The following is a 19079-nucleotide window of genomic DNA, read 5'->3' as shown; positions in this document are numbered from 1 at the left end:
GTCTCCCAGCGACAGTTCCAACAGTAGGAACAGAGCTGTCATCTTTCGTGCCCCTTGGATCCCCCGCCCTGCGGGTCCTCTGGGTGCTTAGAAGGCATGCACGGTGAACGCCCCAGTCTCCCCGCCTTCAGTATCCTTCCAGGGTTTAGAGCTGAGAGGGTCGAGGTTCCCTGCCCGGGAGACGTGTGAGGGGCAGTTACAGCCCCCTTAATCCCCAACTCCCGCTTCTGTCACCCGCCCCCCTCCCTAGGGACGTGCGCTGGGCCCGGGGCCGCCGGGGCGGGGAAGGGTCGGGCGGGGGCGGGGAGAGGCGTTTATATAGCGGCAAGGAGGGGTGTGGGAGCTGCCGCCCGCCTGCGGGATACCGGGAGGCGAGACGCAGCTTGTGCCGCCTCCGGCTCCTTCCCCGGTTCCCGATGTCCCCACCGGAGGTCCCCACCGCGCCCTCGCGGTCGGCGGCACTCGGCGCTGTGCTCCGGGCGGTGCGCTCAGGGCGCGCTGGGAGGAAACCCACGCAGGGCTTGGCAAGCGCAGGGCTGAGAGCCGCGTGGAAGTTTCCCCGAGGTAAGTCCTGAAGCCGTTTGCAAGTGGTGGGTAATTGCATGGGAGGTATGGGCCAGATGGAGGCGGGGGTGGGGAGCCCTTCAAGAAGGCTGCAGTAAGGGAAAGAAGGTGAATTTCAGAAACTCAAAATCGCCTCCTTCCGTTTTTCACCACCTCTGGGCTGTTAGCCCATCTCACCCCGTCTTTTAGTCTTTTGCATGCTTCTCTTGTCAACATACAGCACACTCTACTGTCCCTCTCTGCTCCGGGCTCCCTGTTCCCCACTGCACACTCATGTACCTCGAAGGCTGAAAGTTGCCTCACCCAGCACTGTCCCCAAACCAAGGGCAGGGCCTGGCCTGTGGCAGGCACCTAGGACTATGGAAAGGATGAATGAGGGTAACCAGCCCAGGTCAGGAGAAGTCACTCGCATGTCTGTACAGACCCAGTCTGCACAGACCCAGTCTGTACCTTTGCTTCTTGACCTCACCCAAATTTATTCAAGGTAAATGAATTTGGTTGGGGTTTTATTATCCTCTGAGGAGAGGGGGGAAAGCAGGAAAAAAAAAAATGCACCCATTTATGAATACCCAGTAACATCTTGGAATGAGTGGAACCCCAGCTACCAGGATCAGTATCAAAAGTGCAAATAGTTTTGATGAGGGGAGGCGGGAGGAGGGGAAAACAATGGAACAAGAAAGTGATTTCTCCCGTTTCCTTCCTTCCTTTCTTCCTTCCTTCCTTCTTTCTTTCTTTCTCTCTTTCTCTTTTTAATATTTTATTTATTTATTTGACAGAGAGAGACATAGCAAAAGAGGGAACACAAGCAGGGAGAGTGGGAGAGAGAGAAGCAGGCTTCCTGCTGAGCAGGGAGCCCGATCTGGGACTCCATCTGGGACTCAGACCCTGGGATCATGATCTGAGCTAAAGGCAGACACTTAACAACTGAGTCACCCAGGCGCGCCCCCCCCCCATTTTCTTTCTTGATAGAAGACTTCTCAATTCTATTTTTAGATGTCTACTCTATGGAGATTTTTTTTATTTTTTTTTTTAAGATTTTATTTATTTGACAGAGAGAGAAAGAGCACAAGCAGGGGGAGAGGCAGAGGGAGAGGGAGAAGCAGGCTCCCCACAGAACAAGGAGCCCGATGCAGGACTCAATTCCAGGACCCTAGGATCATGACCAGTGGCCCAACCAACTGAGCCACCCAGGTGCCCCTCTATGGAGATTTTTAAAGGTGATCTTTGCCTGTGGGAGGAAAAGTTTTGATAGGAGTGAGGGGTGGTGATGCTGTTTAGGGATATCTGAGATGTTGGTGGAAGTCATGAAGACTCAAGATATGAGAATATTAGAAGTCTTATGTCAAGAATACCTATAGTTACAGAATCAGCAGTCACATTTCTTTTTAAAGAAAGCACCTATTTTTAATAGGAGGTGTTCAAGCATGCCATTTTGAAATTACAATGTAAACTTACTGTTTAGTGTCCCCATTGATGAGATGACCTACATAAAAATCCTGAAGAGTCTAAATGAAGCATTTTAAAACACTTGGCCTTAAAGGTTGTTTTTCCAATAAAAGTTGTCAATTTCCTTCCTCCTCCCTCATTTTTTTCCAAAATATTAGGAGTGCCCAGGAAAACCTGAAAAGAAAGCTTTTCTGCTCCTCAGGAGTCCGTGTGTTTTTAGACCCTGTGCCCTGTGAAATCAAACTTTGTAATTTACATAAGAGACTTTATGTGAAACACCCATTGAAGAACCATTCAGCTTTCTTTAAAAAAAAAAAAGCTTTCTTATTTTACTAAATCTTCTTATGAAACAATTCTTTGAAAAGACCATTGTTAAATATTATATACTTACAATTTTCCATTTTCCTATTCCCTCCGTATAGTTTGAATTGCAGAAAAGTTTGAGTCGTTGGAATGTTTATAAAGAAAAGGTTTATTTATTTGCATAGACAGTGTTAAGAGCCGCTAATTAAGTCACCAAATGAAGGTCCCATTACAAGAATCATGAAGAAAAGTTGGTGTTATTTACTTATCTATATGTACACAGAACACTGCATCATCTTGCTCATATAACAGTCTTAAACATGACTTGAAAAAAATCTTCCCTGTCAGTAAATATCCCCATCGCTGGAATTTCTAAAAAACTATGTGATTGCTACCTAAACCATCCATAAATAAATAAAAGTAGTCCAGACTAATGAGGATGTTTTTATGACCAAAGAATTGTCACTTCCACCGTCCCAAGAAATAAGTATGAAGATTTGATTTTCTGTACTTCCCCTTTAATGAGCTTCATGAATATAGAACTTTTCCAGAGTGATCAAATGTTGGCCAGTATCTTTTTTTTTTTCTCTCTTCCTTGCTGACTTTTTTTGTTGTTGTCCCTTTTTTTTTTTTTTGGAAAGTAGGATGTGCTTTAGCTTTGCTCTGAAACAGGTCTAGGTTCGAGTTACGGACTAGCTGGGACAATCATTTCACCTCCCTGAGGTTTCTTGCACCTGTCATGCAGAGCGGTGATCCTTACTTACCTCACAGGAGAAAAGGAGATCTGCAGAAAATGCCAGATGTGAGTCCTCCCTAAATGAAGGTGGCAGTGATGGTGATGGTTAACACTTATGGGTCAGGGCAAATAGAAGTGTTCCCGATAATTCAGTTAATGTTGAACCCAATTTTATACCATGTTTTGAACTCCCTGAAATAACTTGTTTCCATGGAGTATAACACATGATTAACAGAAATGGCTAATTCGCCAAACATTGTAATCTCCCTTTTCCCCTGGAAGCCTTCCAGTTTGCAGAGATCACTTAAGGAAAGACCTAGCACTTGGGCATACCACTGTCCTAGAGGAGGTGTTTGTGAGGTATGCCTGTTCTGACTTCACTATGTATCTCTTCATATCTTATGCTTTACAACTTTGGGAAACTTTTTCTAGAGCAGTCAAATTGTTCCTGCAGGTAGAAGGCTGGGAGAAGCACACTTGGTGTTTTCGTTTCTTTGGATAATGATTCTGGGATAACAAAACCATTTTGCTGCTTTCAGCAGAAGCTCTGACATTTTCAGAATTTTAAAATAAAGACCCCAAGTCAACCTGAAGGTCTTCAAGTGAGCTGAGAGTTACAAAGTCATAGAGGATCATTTACAAAACAGCAAGGAGTTGAAGGCCAGTATTTTTAAGGGAGAAAGAATAGTTAGAGACTTGGTCTCACTCCCTGCCTTGATTCCTCACCCTCCTTCTAAAATTGTTTTTTCTTGGGGTGACCCCAAGGCCCTGGCAGGGGAATCTGGAAGGGATTACATCAATAAAAATGGATACTGTTTGGCTAACATAAACCATGTGCAGAAGAAAAGAGCTCTTGTGTCTCTCATATCCCTAATGCTTCCACAGTGCCTGGCACTAGTCATGCACTCACTAACTATGCGATAAATGAATGGCCTACAATTTCAAAAGTCTGGCTGAAGGATGCTTCTCATGTAAATCTGGAGCAGTTGCACTCAGAAAATTCACTAACATGCGAAACCTCAGGCAAGATAAAGGAGGGAGTATGACCTCTTCTTGTGTCTCAGCTTCTGACCTTCGTTTTTGCTAAAGCAAAAAACAGCAGACTATAAATTTACCTTTTATGAGTTGTCTTCATGGACTGAGATAAACCTAAAAAATAATACTTTTTTATGTTTCCAAATAGCAAGTCCAAGGAGATTTACTGGTTTAATTTTGCTATGAATAGAAAGTTTCCCCCCAAGTGCTCAAGCCCGAGAGTGGAGAGAAGAAAGATGCGGCTTACAAACTAACTTGGTATTATGAATGGAAACCTCAACATTCCCCTCGCGTCACAAAGGCCTAATAACTATATGTTTAACCATTCTTTAACCATTTACAATTAAGGATTGAGTATCAATTTGACTCTAAATTGCTCTTGTAATGCTCTAAGTACTGTATCCTAGATGTTGGAGGGGAAAGATTTTGCCAGACTTAGTTGGCAAAGGCTTTTGTGTTGGCTTAAAAAACTGTAAGCTAATCACTTATTGAGTTCTTTAAAAACAAGTTGATTAATGTTTGGCAAGAAATTCTGACTAAAAGTCTCCACTACATGAGTCCAAATACAATAGAACTTTGAAGATCATGAGCAAGTCATAGTCACATTTGGCTATTACTGTTGGGTGGAAAATAATCCCACAGTGTGTCAAATGGTCCACATGCCATCTTTTGGTACCCTACCTCACCACAGCCAGCATGTATGGTTAATTCTACACTCATTTCACTTCTACAATTGTCTGGGATGGTTAGACTATCTCTAACACTAAGAAGATGATGTTATACATTGTAGCAGATCTCCCTCACTTCCAGACTTTTCTCTGCTGGCTAGCAGATGACATCAGAGCCCTCCCCACATTGCCTCTGCTCCCACTGTTTTGGTGCACACTGCAGACATTTTACTTTAAGCACCTGTAAAGGCCTGAGGGCTTTCTCCGGCCTTGGGAGCATGACTGGTTCATGTAGAGTAGGTCAAAAGGGTCTGGGCATTAACACCCTCTAGAGCAACCCCTCACCCAGTAGTACATGAAAGTTGGTGAATATCCCAGCTTCCTCACACCTTGGAAGAGGAAACTTTTGAGGTATGACCTATACGTTCTTCCGGAGGTGCCCCCAAGGGAATGAGCTCCAGCTCCCCAGAATGGCAACGTGTCTGTCCACTAACAGTTCTACATTGGCTTCCTTCCTTCTTCTGTCTCACTCCCCAGCTTCTCTACCAGTGCTTCCATAGATCACTCCCTAAATAAAGTAATTGCACAAATTCTAGTCCAGAATCTGCTTTTGGGGAAACCCAATCTAGCATAAGTTTGTTAGCTATTTCAGTAAATGCAGTGTTTTAGATAAAAGTATACTGTAGATTCTACTCTAGCCAAAAATTGAATTAAGAATGGAATTCTTGCTTTCCACACTAAAGAACAGAATTTTGTCCCTAGACAGTGCTGTTTGACTTGTGTCTGGAGATGTTAGTTTGTTGGCCATGACCCACTCCTGAATTCCCATCATCCCTTTGAGGACTATGTTGTCGGGACATGGAGGGAGATATTAGCAAAGACTCAGATGACCCCATCATTAGAGAAAGAGCATATACTTCTGGTTATGAGAAGCAGCTCAAACACATGCTCTGTAAAGATGGAATTGGCTTCTCTATATTTCTGTGGGTGTTTCAATCTCTCCCTCAGGTTTGGTCACCATTTGCTTGATATGTTAGTCAGAGTTCTTCAGAGGAACAGGACCAATAGTTAGATATACATAAATATATAAGAGGAGATTTATTATAAGAATTTTCACACATGATTATGGAAGCTGAGAAGTCCTGTGATCTACCATTTGCAAACCAGGGAACCAGGAATGCCCAAGGTGTAATTTGGTCCAAGTCTGAGGGCCCGAGAGCCAGGAGTGCCAATGTCTGAGGGCGATAGTAAATGGATGTTCCAACTCAAGTAAAAAGAGCAAATTTGCCCTTCCTCTGTCTTTTTGTTCTGTTCAGATTATCAGTGGATTGGGTGATGCTCACTTGCTTTGGTGAAGGTGATCTTTACTCATTCTTTTAATTCAAATACTAATCTCTTCTGGAAATACCTCACAAGCACACCCAAAAATAATGTCTTACCATCCCTTACTTCAGTCAAGTTGACACATATATGTACCCATCAAATTTACCAGAGACTTCCTAACACATCCCCCAAAGCCAGACCTCTCTTCAGAACTCCAGACCCAGATATCTCACTGCCCACAAGACCCCTGAACATCTTCCACTACAAACCCAACAAGTGCCAAATGGCACTTACTATCTCACCTACACACCTTCCCTACTTCCTACATATGGCATGACCCAATGGCCCCACCAGAAGACTCTGGAGTGGTCTTGAAGTCCTGTCCTTCTGTCAGCCCTCATCAACAATCCCATCTCATCAGTCTCCAAGTCTTAACAGTTTCATTTCCTAATAATCTCCAGGTCATTTCTGTACCTAGGTCCCAAGCACCATCCTTTCTTTCACCCAGAAAACAACTGGCTTCTAGTCCACCTCCCTGCCTCTAGTTTTGTTCCCCTTCTAACATTCTCCGTATTTCAGCCTTGGTGAGCTTCCAAAAACCTGTACTTTGCTTATTTCAGTGACTTTGATATGATCGAAACTCCTTACCATGGTTGAGAATCCTCTCACCATCCAACTTTATCTATCTCTCCTTCCTCATGTCTTTCTATTTCTTTGCCACCACTCCCAATCCTCCAGTTTTTTAACCAAAACAAAAATAAAAACAAACTCTTGCTCTCTCCTACCTCCCACTATTTGCATTTGGAATTCCCTCTAGAATTCCTAGAACAGAGTTCTCTAGACTCTGAAGCTGGCTAACTCCTTTTTTCCCCTTAAGGCTCAGCTAGCATGCCCATTCCTTGAGAAAGCATTACTGGACCTTCTGTTCTAGGTAAGGTACCCTACCCTGGGTCCCCACAGTACCCTACACTTCCAGTCATATTTCTCTTCCATTAAACTGTGATTATTTCGTCTTTTGTATTGACTAGGATATCTTCAGGGCTAGCCACCTAGTAGCTATATCTGCTATATGAATAAATGAGCCAAGATTAGGTTTCTTACTAGCTGATGACCATGGGAAAGTCACATAATCTCTCTGAACTTTATCTTGCTCACCTAAAGTAAATACCATGTGCAAGCAGAGGATGACAGCAGAGACTTGATGAGATTATGGATTTTTAGTTCTTGGTGCATAGTTGGCACTCAGTCAATAATAATTCCTTCGGATTCAGCAAGATAGGAACTATCCTAAACTTGACCCTGTGATGTTTTGAGACAGTACAGTTCACACTCCAGGAGTGTGGACTGTACTGTCTAATGCTAAATGCGAAAAAGGCATTTTGCTATAAGGGCTTTGGTGGAACCTGGAAGAAAGAAATGTCATTTAGATAAAAGCATCCTGCTTGTCAGATGCCCTTTCAAACCATGCATGGAGTGTGTTTTTGGAAATGAAATTGATATAATAACATATAATGGCATCTAATTGCCTCACCTAGTGTCTTCCAAACAATCCTCTTTGAGCTCCCAACATCTGCATTTCATGGATTAATGCCATGAATCCAGTTTCCAAATGGAGGAGTTTTTCCAAGAATTTTGCCTTAAAAAACTATTCCCAACTGCAATTCTTTCTTAATTTTCCCCCTTTTCTATGACTCTTGTCATCATTCTAAAACAACCACAGTAAGCACCTAATCTTGGACCCCCAGGGACTTGTCATGAAAATGTTCACAAACCCTGATGCACATTTATAAGCGATTTAACTGGGTAGAGGCAAGTACTAAATAAATTAATGGATTTGCACTGCTCAATGAAGGCAAATAACTTTTTAGATTTTATGAGTGGGGAGTGAGTCAAATACACAATTGGGTTGGAAAATAGAGTAATAGCACCTCAGGGAACTAATACTACCATTTAAAGACTTTGGGTATTATTTGGTAAAATACTGCTTTGGCACACTTGCTTCAATCTATGGCAGATCCACTTTTAAAGCTTACCAGCCAAGGGTGCCCAGTCCCCCTTGGACACACACAATTTATAAACCCCCTTTGTTTCTAGATATCCCAACAATTTGGGCACATGTAGTCTTTTGTAATTAACAGTCACTATGCTAAGAATAAGAGGTAAATTGATGATTGATGGTGTTGTCTGTTAGAGACCCACCTCATAAATCCATATATATGTATCTTTACATGCAAAATATTTTAGGTAAGTGTCTATTTTCTCCCCAAAGCTTGAAGGTTTCTATTTATTTGTTCATTTGTTTTATTTCTCAATGCCCCATCTGTTCTTTCAATTTCTTCATGGAGAAAGTTGTAATTAGGCATCAATGTTTCATTGTCATCTCAGTCAGCAGCTAGAAAAGTTACTGAGTTGGGATGCCTGGGTGGCTCAGTTGGTTAGGCCACTGCCTTCAGCTCAGCTCATGATCCTGGAGTCTTGGGATCGAGTCCCACATCAGGCTCCCTGCTCAGGGGGAGTCTGCTTCTCCTTCTGACCCTCTTGAATGCTCTCTCTCATTCTCTCTCAAATAAATAAATAAATAAAATCTTAAAAAAAAAAGGTTATTGAGTCAGGTAGTGTATTGGATACTGAAAGAGAGGTTGTGATTCCATACATTGCGTATCTGCTTAACTCTCCACTGAGAAAGGAGACTTGTGCCCTGCATTTGGACCTGTAGCTATGTCACTGGCTTCAGCCAGTAAGCAGGAAGTGGCTGGGCTAGAACCAGCCGAGGTAGATGGAGATGGTTGACTCCAGGTTTATTCACCCACTGGATCTTTGAATACCCCTGTCAAGGGGGTTACATCAACTCCCTCAGCACTTATTAAACACTTTATCTACATCATCACATTTGATTCTTATGACAATTCAGTGAGGAAAATGCCATCATCATCCCTCTTCCGCAGATGAGGGTCTAAGGTTTCAAGGTGCATCAGTTGCGGACCAGTGGAGGATCTGAATTCAGGATGTGGTATCCCAGGCCTTGACATTCCTACCTGTCTATTTGGTGGGGTAAGCTAAAAAATGTATGCTTCGAAAGCCTAGAAGCTTCCAATGTTAATGGTCAACTTAGATCCTTGCATATTTAGAATATTTCAAAAGTCATATTTTCATTCAAAAGTAATATTTTCACCTGTAAGTGGAAATTTTGACTCTATTTTTTTTTTTTAGGGGAGCGAAGAAAGGTAGAGTGCTAAAGTTATCATGAGCATAAAATCCCAAAGAGATGATATTTGAGTAACTACAAAATTCGGTTGCTCAAATCTGTGTCACTGAAATTGACTTTGGTTAATATTTTCAAAATTCCATTCTCATTTTGCTGATTGACTTTTCATAGAATCTTAGAATTTCAGGGCAAAAATGGGCCTTTAAATCACTTTGACTATTTCTTTTTGTTAGGTTCCTCCCCTCCCCTTTCCCCCAGTTAAGAGCCTTTAATGATTTCTCACTGATCTTGAGATAAAGATAGAAATCATTGAGAGACCCTCCAAAGCCATACATTGGTCACTTCTTTTCCAGCCTCATTAAGTGTCGTGCTTTGCTCTGTGCTCTATTCATACTGGACTTCCTTTGGTTCCTTGACCACTCTGTTTTCCTTCCTACCACGGGACCTTCACACAAGGTTTCCTCCCTTCTGGAACACCATAGCCCTCTTAGGCAGTTTAATTCTCACCATTCCTCTAGATACTAGCTTAAACAGCAGTCCCTTAAGGAAGCCTTTCCTGAGTTATCAATTCTCCTTATTATATGTAATCACAGTACATAATTCAAGAAACACATTAAGTACCTTTTCATGTATAAGTCTTATTTTAGGTATTGGAAAACAAAATGGACAACTTCCTCCTCCAGGGAGGATATAAACAACAAAGATATCCACAAATAACTTCCAGGTAGTATTAAAGGCCAGGGAAAAAAGTTATTTAAGTGATCAGTGACTGACTCTAAGGAAGTTGAGGGTTGTTTTTGATGGGGTGGTTGGGAGGTATCTCTAAGGGGTGACATTTGGGCAGAGACCTGAGAGAACACAGGAATAAAATGAGGCTGCCCAGGGGGCAAGGAAAGGATATTTCCTAGCAGAGACAACTTTGGTATATTCAAGAAAAGCAAGGAGACTGATGTGGCTGGAGTGGAGGAAGCACAGTGAAGAGGATAAGATTGGAAATCATGGGCTATGGCCCATATCATGGAGAGCCCATGAGCCACACACGTATGGTATTGGAGTTTAAGCCAGATGGAAACTCACTGGAAATTTTGAACAGGGAGATAACTGGACTCATGTATGGTCTTCAAAGATCGCTCTCACTGCTGTGTGAGAAAGATAAGAATCAAAGCATGGAAGTGTGTAAGAATAGGAATCTGGGCAAGAAGCAAAGGTAGCATGGCTATGAGGGGAGGTGATGAGAAGTGGGTTGATCTGGAATGTATTTCAAAGGTACTGTTGACCAGACTTACTGATGGTTTGGCTATAGAGTCTTTTAGAGAAATCTCTGCTTTATAGCATGTAATGTAGTTGTAATTTTACACTTGATATAATTCCTTCAAAAATAACTCGGTCCTTCAACGGACTATAAGATCTATGATGACAAAGACCATGCCTGGTTTTACTTTCCATTGCCACCTGCTGCCTAACACAATGCCTATAAATAAATTAATGGATAGGTAAATATACTACAACCACCTTATTTTACAGATGAGAAAAATGAGTCTCAAAATGAGGTTAAGTTAAAGGAATGGCCTAAGGTTTCTCAGCTTGGACCAGAAACCACGTCTCCAGACTCCTCGTTCAGGCTGTTTTCCCTCTTGCGGTGGACCCCTTCCAAACACCATGCCCTTTTATTTGGGGAGGGAGGGATTACCAAAATGTACTTCAAATATTAGGCATACACCCACCAGTTGCAGCCAGCAATGTTCTAATCACCTTTGAGGCTCTTTGGGGGCAAAATGAGTTTATGATATTTCTTCTTTCCTCTTTGAGCTCGTCTACTTCTCCAGGAAAACCACTGATCTTATCCCACTATTAGTGAATGATCAACTAGCGCCTGAAGTTGATCATCTTAAGCCATCTGGCTTGTGTTCAGTTTTGAAAGACGCTATAGCTTTAGACAAGGGCAGCTGGTGTACATAATCTCCATCTAAAAAGTTAGCCATTCAAAAATGTTCACTCCCCAAGGGCATTTTGGAAAAAAAAAAAAAAAACCGGTTGAGGCAAGCTGTGATTAATAGGGAAAAAAAGAATAGAAGGCAATTAAGAGTTTCCTTGGTCCTCTTGGAAGAGAAAAGCTGCCTGAAATGTAACTTTCTCAAGCAATGATCACATCCTTGGACTGCTGCCTTTCTAATTAAATTCCCGATACATATATATGGATATTTCATTTAATGAACAGCTGGTAAAATTGGATCCTTGGTCTGCAGAGGTTTACCGAAGTACTTGAGTGTTTCTGTGTGATTGAATACTAATATTTAGCCCCGGAATACAAAAAGAGGAAATTAAATCTGCTAGTTGCTCATCCGGCAGGACCTTCTAGGTTGTGCCCTCCCTGGTCTGCATAGTAATTGGTTCTGGTTTTTCCCATCAAGCTACTTCCAAGTTACCTTTCCCCTTTTCATTATTCCTTCTTGAAAGCAGCACTCACTGTGCTTTGTACCTTCCAGAGCTCTCTCTCCTGTCCTGGAGGCAGGCTTCACCCCCCTGAGGCTTCTAGTCTAGTGAGGGGGCCAGACATTAATGAGATAAACACACAAATGAATATTTAGTCACAGATTTGGGGTGACATGCAAGGAAGAAAAATAAAAAAGATGCCATGAGAGAAAAATCACAAAGAATATCTAATTTATGAGGACAGGAGAGGACCTCTCTAAGCAGGTAGTGCAGTGAAGTCTTGGAGGATAAGGACTGAGTGGGAGCCAAGGGTACAGGGCAAAAAGCAGCTGGAGAGAGTGGCAGCAGTCAGACGGGCAGGGACAGGACTTCTCAAACTTTGCTGTGCACACAGACTGCCTGAGAACCTTCTTCCACTGCAGACTAATTCACTACACCTGGGATTCAAGACTAATTCACTAAAGCTGGGATTCAGTGTTTCCAACCAGCTCCCAGCCATGCTGAAGATGCTCGGCCCGGAACCACACCTTGCGTAGCAACAGTGCAGGACCAGGGTTGGCAAAGTTTTTCTGTAGAGAGAGAGAGAGAGAAGACACAGTTTAGACTTTGTGGGTCACACTGTCTCTGCTGTGCCTATTCCACTGTGTCATTGTGATGTAAAAGCAGCCGAAGAAAACAGGTAAATGTATGGTATGGGTGTGACTATTCCAGTAAAACTGGGTTTAGCAAAACAGAGTCAGATTTGGCTTGACAGGGGTAGTTCGCTGGCCCCTGCCATAGGAGAAGGTGGGATCAGTTCTCAACCCTGACTGTACCTTCGAATTACCTGGGTTTCAGAAAATATCCATGAGGCCCCTATTCTGGATCAATAAAATTAGGATGCCTGGGGATGGAGCCAAGGCATGGGAAGAGTTGAAAAGCCGCCTAGGTGATCCTAAGGTGCAGCCTGGGCTGAGAGCCACTGGGAGGCCTGATTCTTATTTGAGAGTCTGTATTCTCTCAGCCCGAGGAGGTAGGGAAGGTAAAAATAATTCACCTTTCCTTAATTCTGAGACACCCTCAGTTGCCCCAAAGCTTTCAAGGAAGGGGAGATGTAGCGGGGAACATACAAATCTATAGTAACAGATGCTGATTTCACAAACGTTAAAATGGGGGGGGGGGGGTGTCAGTGTGCAGTTTGAATCCAAAAAATACGGTATTTTCATTGCTATTATTCCAATGAGGAAAATGAAACATAGAAGATGACATGCCAAGGAGATGTAGGCAAAATTTTGTGGCTTAATTCACTGAATTGCTTTTGGTTCCGCCAACACGTGAGCCCTTCCTTCCCTTCTGGGCCTCCGCAGGCGCATATTAGTCCCACCACCGCTTTGGATACACTTCATTTCCCCCTTAGAATCTCCTAATTCCTGCTCCAACGTCGGGTCTCAGTTTAGCCATCTGCTCCTTCTGGGGTCTCCTCCCTGACCCCACAGCCAGGGGAGGAGTTCCCGCTGGGAGCGCCTCCTGCCTCCGGTAGGGTGATCCGTCAAAGCCTGGGCTCTTTCTGTCTGCACAGTCATCCTCCAGGCCAGGGAGAAGTCATGGCTGCAGGAACCATGATTGCTCGCCACTGTTTTATCTCTGTTACCTGGTGTGATATTGTGATTCAGAATAAATACGTATTTTGGTCTTCATTTATAGTTCCTGGCTCACAGTTCCCCCAGATCCTTGGATTTTCTTGAGCAATAGCAGCAATGGGAGCATCTTGTGTTATAATATTTGGTCTCTTGTCCTCAGTTCCTGAGCTGTAAAGGTGAAATGGTGTCTCTTGTTACTCGTAATGAGTCCCTTCCCACCAGAACTGGGTTTATGTTAATGAGCTGACTTACTGAAAACACCTAAGGATGGGGGCTATTTGCCAGGAAACCGGTAAGGAAGGGGGGTTGGAACTTTTAGTTCCACCCCCTAATTTCTGGAAGGGAGGAGGATGGGAGGTTGAACCAATCGGCAATGGCCAATGGCCTAACCAACCACCCCTATGTAGTGAAGCGTCTATGGAAACCCGAAAGGAAGGGGGTTGGAGAACTTCCAGGTTGCTAAATATGTGGGGACACCAGGGGGGAATGGAAAACTCACAGAGGGCAGTGGGAGTTTCCCTTTCCTCCGTGCTTTGCCCTCTGTTTGTCTTCCATCCAGCTTTCCTGAGCTCTGTCCTTCTCAACAAGCTGAAAAGCAGGTAAAGTAAAATGTTTCTCTAAGGTCTGTGAACCACCTAGCAAATTAATTGATCCCGAGGAGAGGGTCATTGGAACCTCTGATTTATAGCCAGCTGGTCAGAAGCAGAGGTAACAACTTGGACTTGCCATTGGCATCTGAAGTGGGGGTGGAAGAGGAGGAGTTTTGTGGGACTGAGCCCTTAACCTGTAGGTCCTGGCAGGATCTCCAAGTGGATAGTAATAGAACTGAGTTGGATTGTAGGATACCCAGCTGGTATTAGAGAATTCCTGGAGGTGTGGAACTCACCCCCACATCAGAATTGGTGATGAGAACTGCCATGCTTGTCTATAATGGGGCCTCAGGATATTTGTGGAATGCATGCCCTTTGGCCCAATACTGCTGTCCTTATCTAAAGCCGAGTGTAGCACAGTACTTGCAAGTGATTGTTCCCAAAGCAGGTCTCCAGGCAGGTCACATTAACATCACCTGGGAGATTGTTAGAAATGCACATCTTTGCGTCTATCCCAGATTTACTGATTCAGTCCCAGGGCCCCACAGTTTGTTTCAATTAGTCCTCTGGGCAATTCCGGGTGAGGGCCACAGGTTAGGCAGGCTTCCTGGCTTCAAATCCTGCCTCTGTTGCTTAAAAATTGTTTGGTCCAGGAAATGTACCTTGCCTTTCTGTGCCTCTCTGTTCTCCTCTATAAAATGGAGGCAATAAAAATAGTATCGCCTTCCCTGGATTAACAACAGCTGTTAGCACAACACCTGCTCACCGGGAGTGCTCTGAGTATGTTAACTGTTGGTAGCATTAGCCATGCAAATATAGGAACATTCCTTAACTTCTCTGAATTTACTTCCTTCATCTTTATTTTTTTTCTTTACATATATATGTATTTTTTATGGAAGTTCAGTAGACACACAATGTTACATTAATTTCAGGGGTACAATATAGTAATCTAATGACTCTATATGTTATGGTCCCCACAACTGTACCACTATGTGTCACCATACAACACTGTTACAGTATCCGTGACAATATTCCCTATGCTGTGCCTTTTATTCCAGCGACTCATTAATTTTGTAACTGAATGCCTGTGTCACCCTCTTCTGCCCCTCTGGTTGCTATTGGTTTGTTCTCTGTATTCATGGATCTGTTTCTAATCTTTGTTTTTGCTTTTATAGATTCCACATAGAAGGGAAATCCTGTGATATTTGACTTATTTCACTTAGCATAATGCCCTCTAAGTCCATCCATGTTGTCCCAAATGGCAAGATGTTATTCTTTTTTATGGCTGAGTAGTATTCCATCATATGTATATACCACATCTTCTTTATTCATTTATCTGTGAATGGACACTCGGGCTGCTTCCATATCTTGGCTATTGTAAATAATGTTCTAATAAACATAGAGGTACATGTATCTTTTCAAATTTTTATTCTTTGGATCAATACCCAGTAGTGAAATGACTGAATCATATGGCACTTCTATTTTTAATTATTTGCAGAATCTCCACACTGCCTTCCATAGTGGCTGCTCCAGTTTGCTTTCCCACCAGTAGTGCATGAGAGTTCCTTTTCCTCTGCATCCTCACCAACACTTGTTTCTTGTCTTTTTGAGTCTAGCCATTTCGGCAGGTGTGAGGTGATATCTCATTCTGGTTTTGATTTGAATTTTTCTGATGAGTCATGTTGAACATCTTTCAGCAAGAGACATGGCCATCTGTAGCTCTTTTTTGTACTTCTTTATCTTTTAAAACAAGGATAAAATCTTTGCCGCATAGGATTTCTAAAGTTAAATGTGTGTGATGATTAATTATATGTGTCAACCTGGCAAGGCTCTGGTGCCCAGCTTTTTGGCTAAACACCAATCAAGATGTTACTGTAAAGAGATTGTAAAGAAGTGACTAACATCTAAATCAATGGACTTTGGATAAAGTATCTTATCCTCCATAATTTGAGTAGCCTCATCCAAATCAGTTGAAGACTTTGCAAAGCAATACCGAGGCTCCCAAGTCTCTAGGGAAGATTGTCCTCCCACTCAAAACTGTGACATCCACTTCTGCTAGAATTTTCAGCCCGCCCTCAAGACTTCACTTGCCAGTCCCCACTTCACATGAGCCAAGTCTTTCTCTCTCCATTGAAAGACACACATCTATGCTCTTTATGTATCACACACACGCTATTGGCCTTATTTCTCTTGAAAGCCCTATTACAATGTGGTAAAGATGTATAGGTCAGAATTTCTCAACCTATATAGTTTTCCAGCTATTGGCATTTTGGTTAAGATAATTCTTTGTTGTGGAGGACTGTCCTGTGTGTTGAAGGATGTTTAACACCATCCCACTAGATGGCCATAGCACTGCCCCCATCTCCCAGAAGGAAAAACAAAAAGTCTTTTCAGACATTACCAAATGTCCTCTGAGAACAAAATCTCTAGTTGAGAACCATGGGTATAAATATCTGTGAAAATGCAGGAGCCATTTCCCTTTAGTTCACTGCCATTAAATCAGCACGGCACTGTTACCTGTATGGCCCACACATTTTCCCCTTCCTTAGCAAAAGCAGTTTATCAGTTGACACAAAATCTAGCTCAAAACACACTGCCACCAAAGGTGGCCTCCTATTTCTCCATCCTTCAGCCCCACTTCGAGATGTGTTTTTCCCTTGCACACTTTTCACTTGATCACAGTTTTCCAGTGGTCTTTTCACATCTCTAGTATGTGTACCTTGTTTTGCCCACTTACACTGAACCTCCTCAAAGCAAGGGGCAGCCCTCATAAGAGGAGTAGATAATTTTTAGTCCAAATCCTGCTGTTTGCCAGTTAGTGACCTTGGGGTAATTACTCAATCTTACTGCATTTCAGTATTAATAGCTATAAAAATGGAAATAGTTGTGTCTCTTCAGAGAGTGGTTCAAGCACTTTTTAAACTGTAAAAATAAAGGCTTTCCCCCGCCCCCAGAAAAAGCAAAACCATGGCTTTTATATCTTTTTTTTGTAAGAGAATAACCAATACAGGGGGTTTAGTATGAAATATGACCTTGGAAAATGTTAAATGAACAAACAAGTACATGAATTTGCATACTGCATTTGCATTTTGTTTTAATTTATTTTCTTTTTCTGATAGCTTTTAAAGTAATGTAGGCAGGGTCCTTTCTGTGTCCTTCGGAGATTAATATAGAAATTACCTAATGGGGCAGTTGCCAAGGCAATGCAATTTGCCTAGTTATTGGTCTCAAGTTCCTGGAAATGATGGCATTCTTCAATAACTCTACTACCCTTATTGTCAACATCTTTAGTTCCTTAGGGAGCACTCATGCTTAAGAGCAAGATCCTGTCCTTCAGAACTGGTTGAAGCAGTCCTTTTCCAGAAAAATCCTTTCTGTACCCTTATGCCCCCTTCCCTCCCAAGGCATTGAGAGGCTTCTTTTCTGATTCCCTGTAGTCCTCTGGACTTGCTCATCATAGCACAGATCTGCATCCCTTCCCCCCCATCAGACTGAATTCATGAGGTCCAGATCTGTTTTTAGTGGATTTGTATGCCTAAGGGCCAATGCACTGTTGGACCAAAGCATGTGACTGTACTCATGAGTATGAAGATGATCACTAAGGCCACAATACTATGTGTCCATCTGTCTGCAGAATGTCTCCACCTCCATGCCATGTGGACATCTCAAACTCAGCATTTCAAAAAAACTAAGACTGGACCTTCTTCTCTGTACTGATTATCTAATTTTGCAAAACAAACCATTCCGAAACAATAGTGGTGTAAGGATAATTTACATCTCAATGGTTATGTGTGGGTTGACTGGTCTATACTGGGCAGTTCTTGCTCAAGGTCTCAGTCAGGTGGTGGCTGGGGCTGGAGTTATCAGAAAGCTTTTTCAATCCCATATCTGGTACTTGGACTGGATGGCTGGATCATATAAGGTCTGGTGAAGCATCTCTCTCTCTCTTCTCCCCACATAGCCCCTTCATGGGACTAGCTGGGCTTCATAATATGGCGGTCCCAGAATAGTGGAAGTTCTTTCCTGATGATTGGTTGCTGCTTCTCATGCTCCAAGAGTTTCATGAGCCTGGGTATCACAAGTCTTCTTATGACATAATGTTAAAAGTTTCAAGACATTGCTTATACCACATTCTATTGATCAAGTCAGTCATAAGACAACCCAGCTCCAAAGTGAGGGAAGTTAGATTCCCTTTTCAGTGGAAGCAGTAGCAAAGAATTCATGGCCATATTTAATCTACCACATTTTCTAACGAGTACAGTTTCTTAACTCTGTCAATGATCCTTTTGTGTCCTTAACATCTTAGGAGGTTTTTTTGTTTTTGTTTTTGTTTTTGTTTTAAGGACATATATTGGAATGAAAATAGAAATTCTTTTGTTCATTATTTTGGGATACTTAATTTCCTTACCAGGTTCGTTTTCAAAGACATGGAAACTCCCTTTTCAAGATCCTGGGTTGGTTTCTTCTTACTTCCTGCATTATATTGTTTAGCATTCTTTTTTCCTTCCTTATTCATGAAATATACAACTAGAAAAAATAATAAATAATAAATCTACCCAGATTTAAAACTTACCATCACCCAAGGTTTGTTTCAGAATTTGTTCAATAAAATATAATACATAGGGTTGAAGCCCCCTTGATCCCTCTCCCAGATCCTATTTTCCATTTTGTCTTCCTCTTTCCATTTTGTCTTAAGAACCGCAGTTCTTAAGTAGTTTTGTGTTATCCCTAGCTTTGCTTTAATATACACAGGCTTTTTTAAAAAAAAATTGTATTTTGGTGTGCTTTAATCATTTCACATGGATGGCATCATACTACTTCCAGGACTTCCTACATGATCCTTTCATCCTGGAATAGGAGTTCTGTGAATAAGTCACACCAACCTACAACTAGTGCTCTCCCTCTGTTTTGAGATTTATTCCTATTAAGGCCTATCTAGAACTAAGTTATTTAACACCCAAAAACTATTTTCATGTGTGAGTATGCCCCAGCTTAATTACTCCCTTTTCCTCCTCACAAACATTTGAATGATTTGCAGTTTTTACAAACATTCATAGAAATCTTCTTGTGTACATGTACCAGAGTTTCTCTAGGGCATTCACTTTATTTTTTTAAGATTTTATTTATTTATTTGACAGCATACTCATGAGCACAAGC

At 42.2% G+C, this 19079-nt stretch overlaps 1 protein-coding gene across 1 annotated transcript in view; it reads left to right on the top strand.

The window, feature by feature from the left end:
- The first annotated feature begins 373 nt into the window (after window positions 1-373).
- Window positions 374-19079, top strand: part of LOC125104609 (collagen alpha-6(VI) chain) — a 151597-nt gene continuing 132891 nt past the window's right edge. The window contains exon 1 of the mRNA XM_047737212.1: window positions 374-564. Within this exon, the coding sequence (XP_047593168.1) occupies window positions 417-564 (148 nt within the window). The 5' untranslated portion in view covers window positions 374-416. The remainder of the gene's footprint in view (window positions 565-19079) is intronic.

This window comes from Lutra lutra, chromosome 1 (assembly GCF_902655055.1).
Source record: "Lutra lutra chromosome 1, mLutLut1.2, whole genome shotgun sequence".
In the NCBI taxonomy this organism is placed as follows: domain Eukaryota; kingdom Metazoa; phylum Chordata; class Mammalia; order Carnivora; family Mustelidae; genus Lutra; species Lutra lutra.
This window is presented reverse-complemented; position numbering and strand designations above follow the sequence as displayed.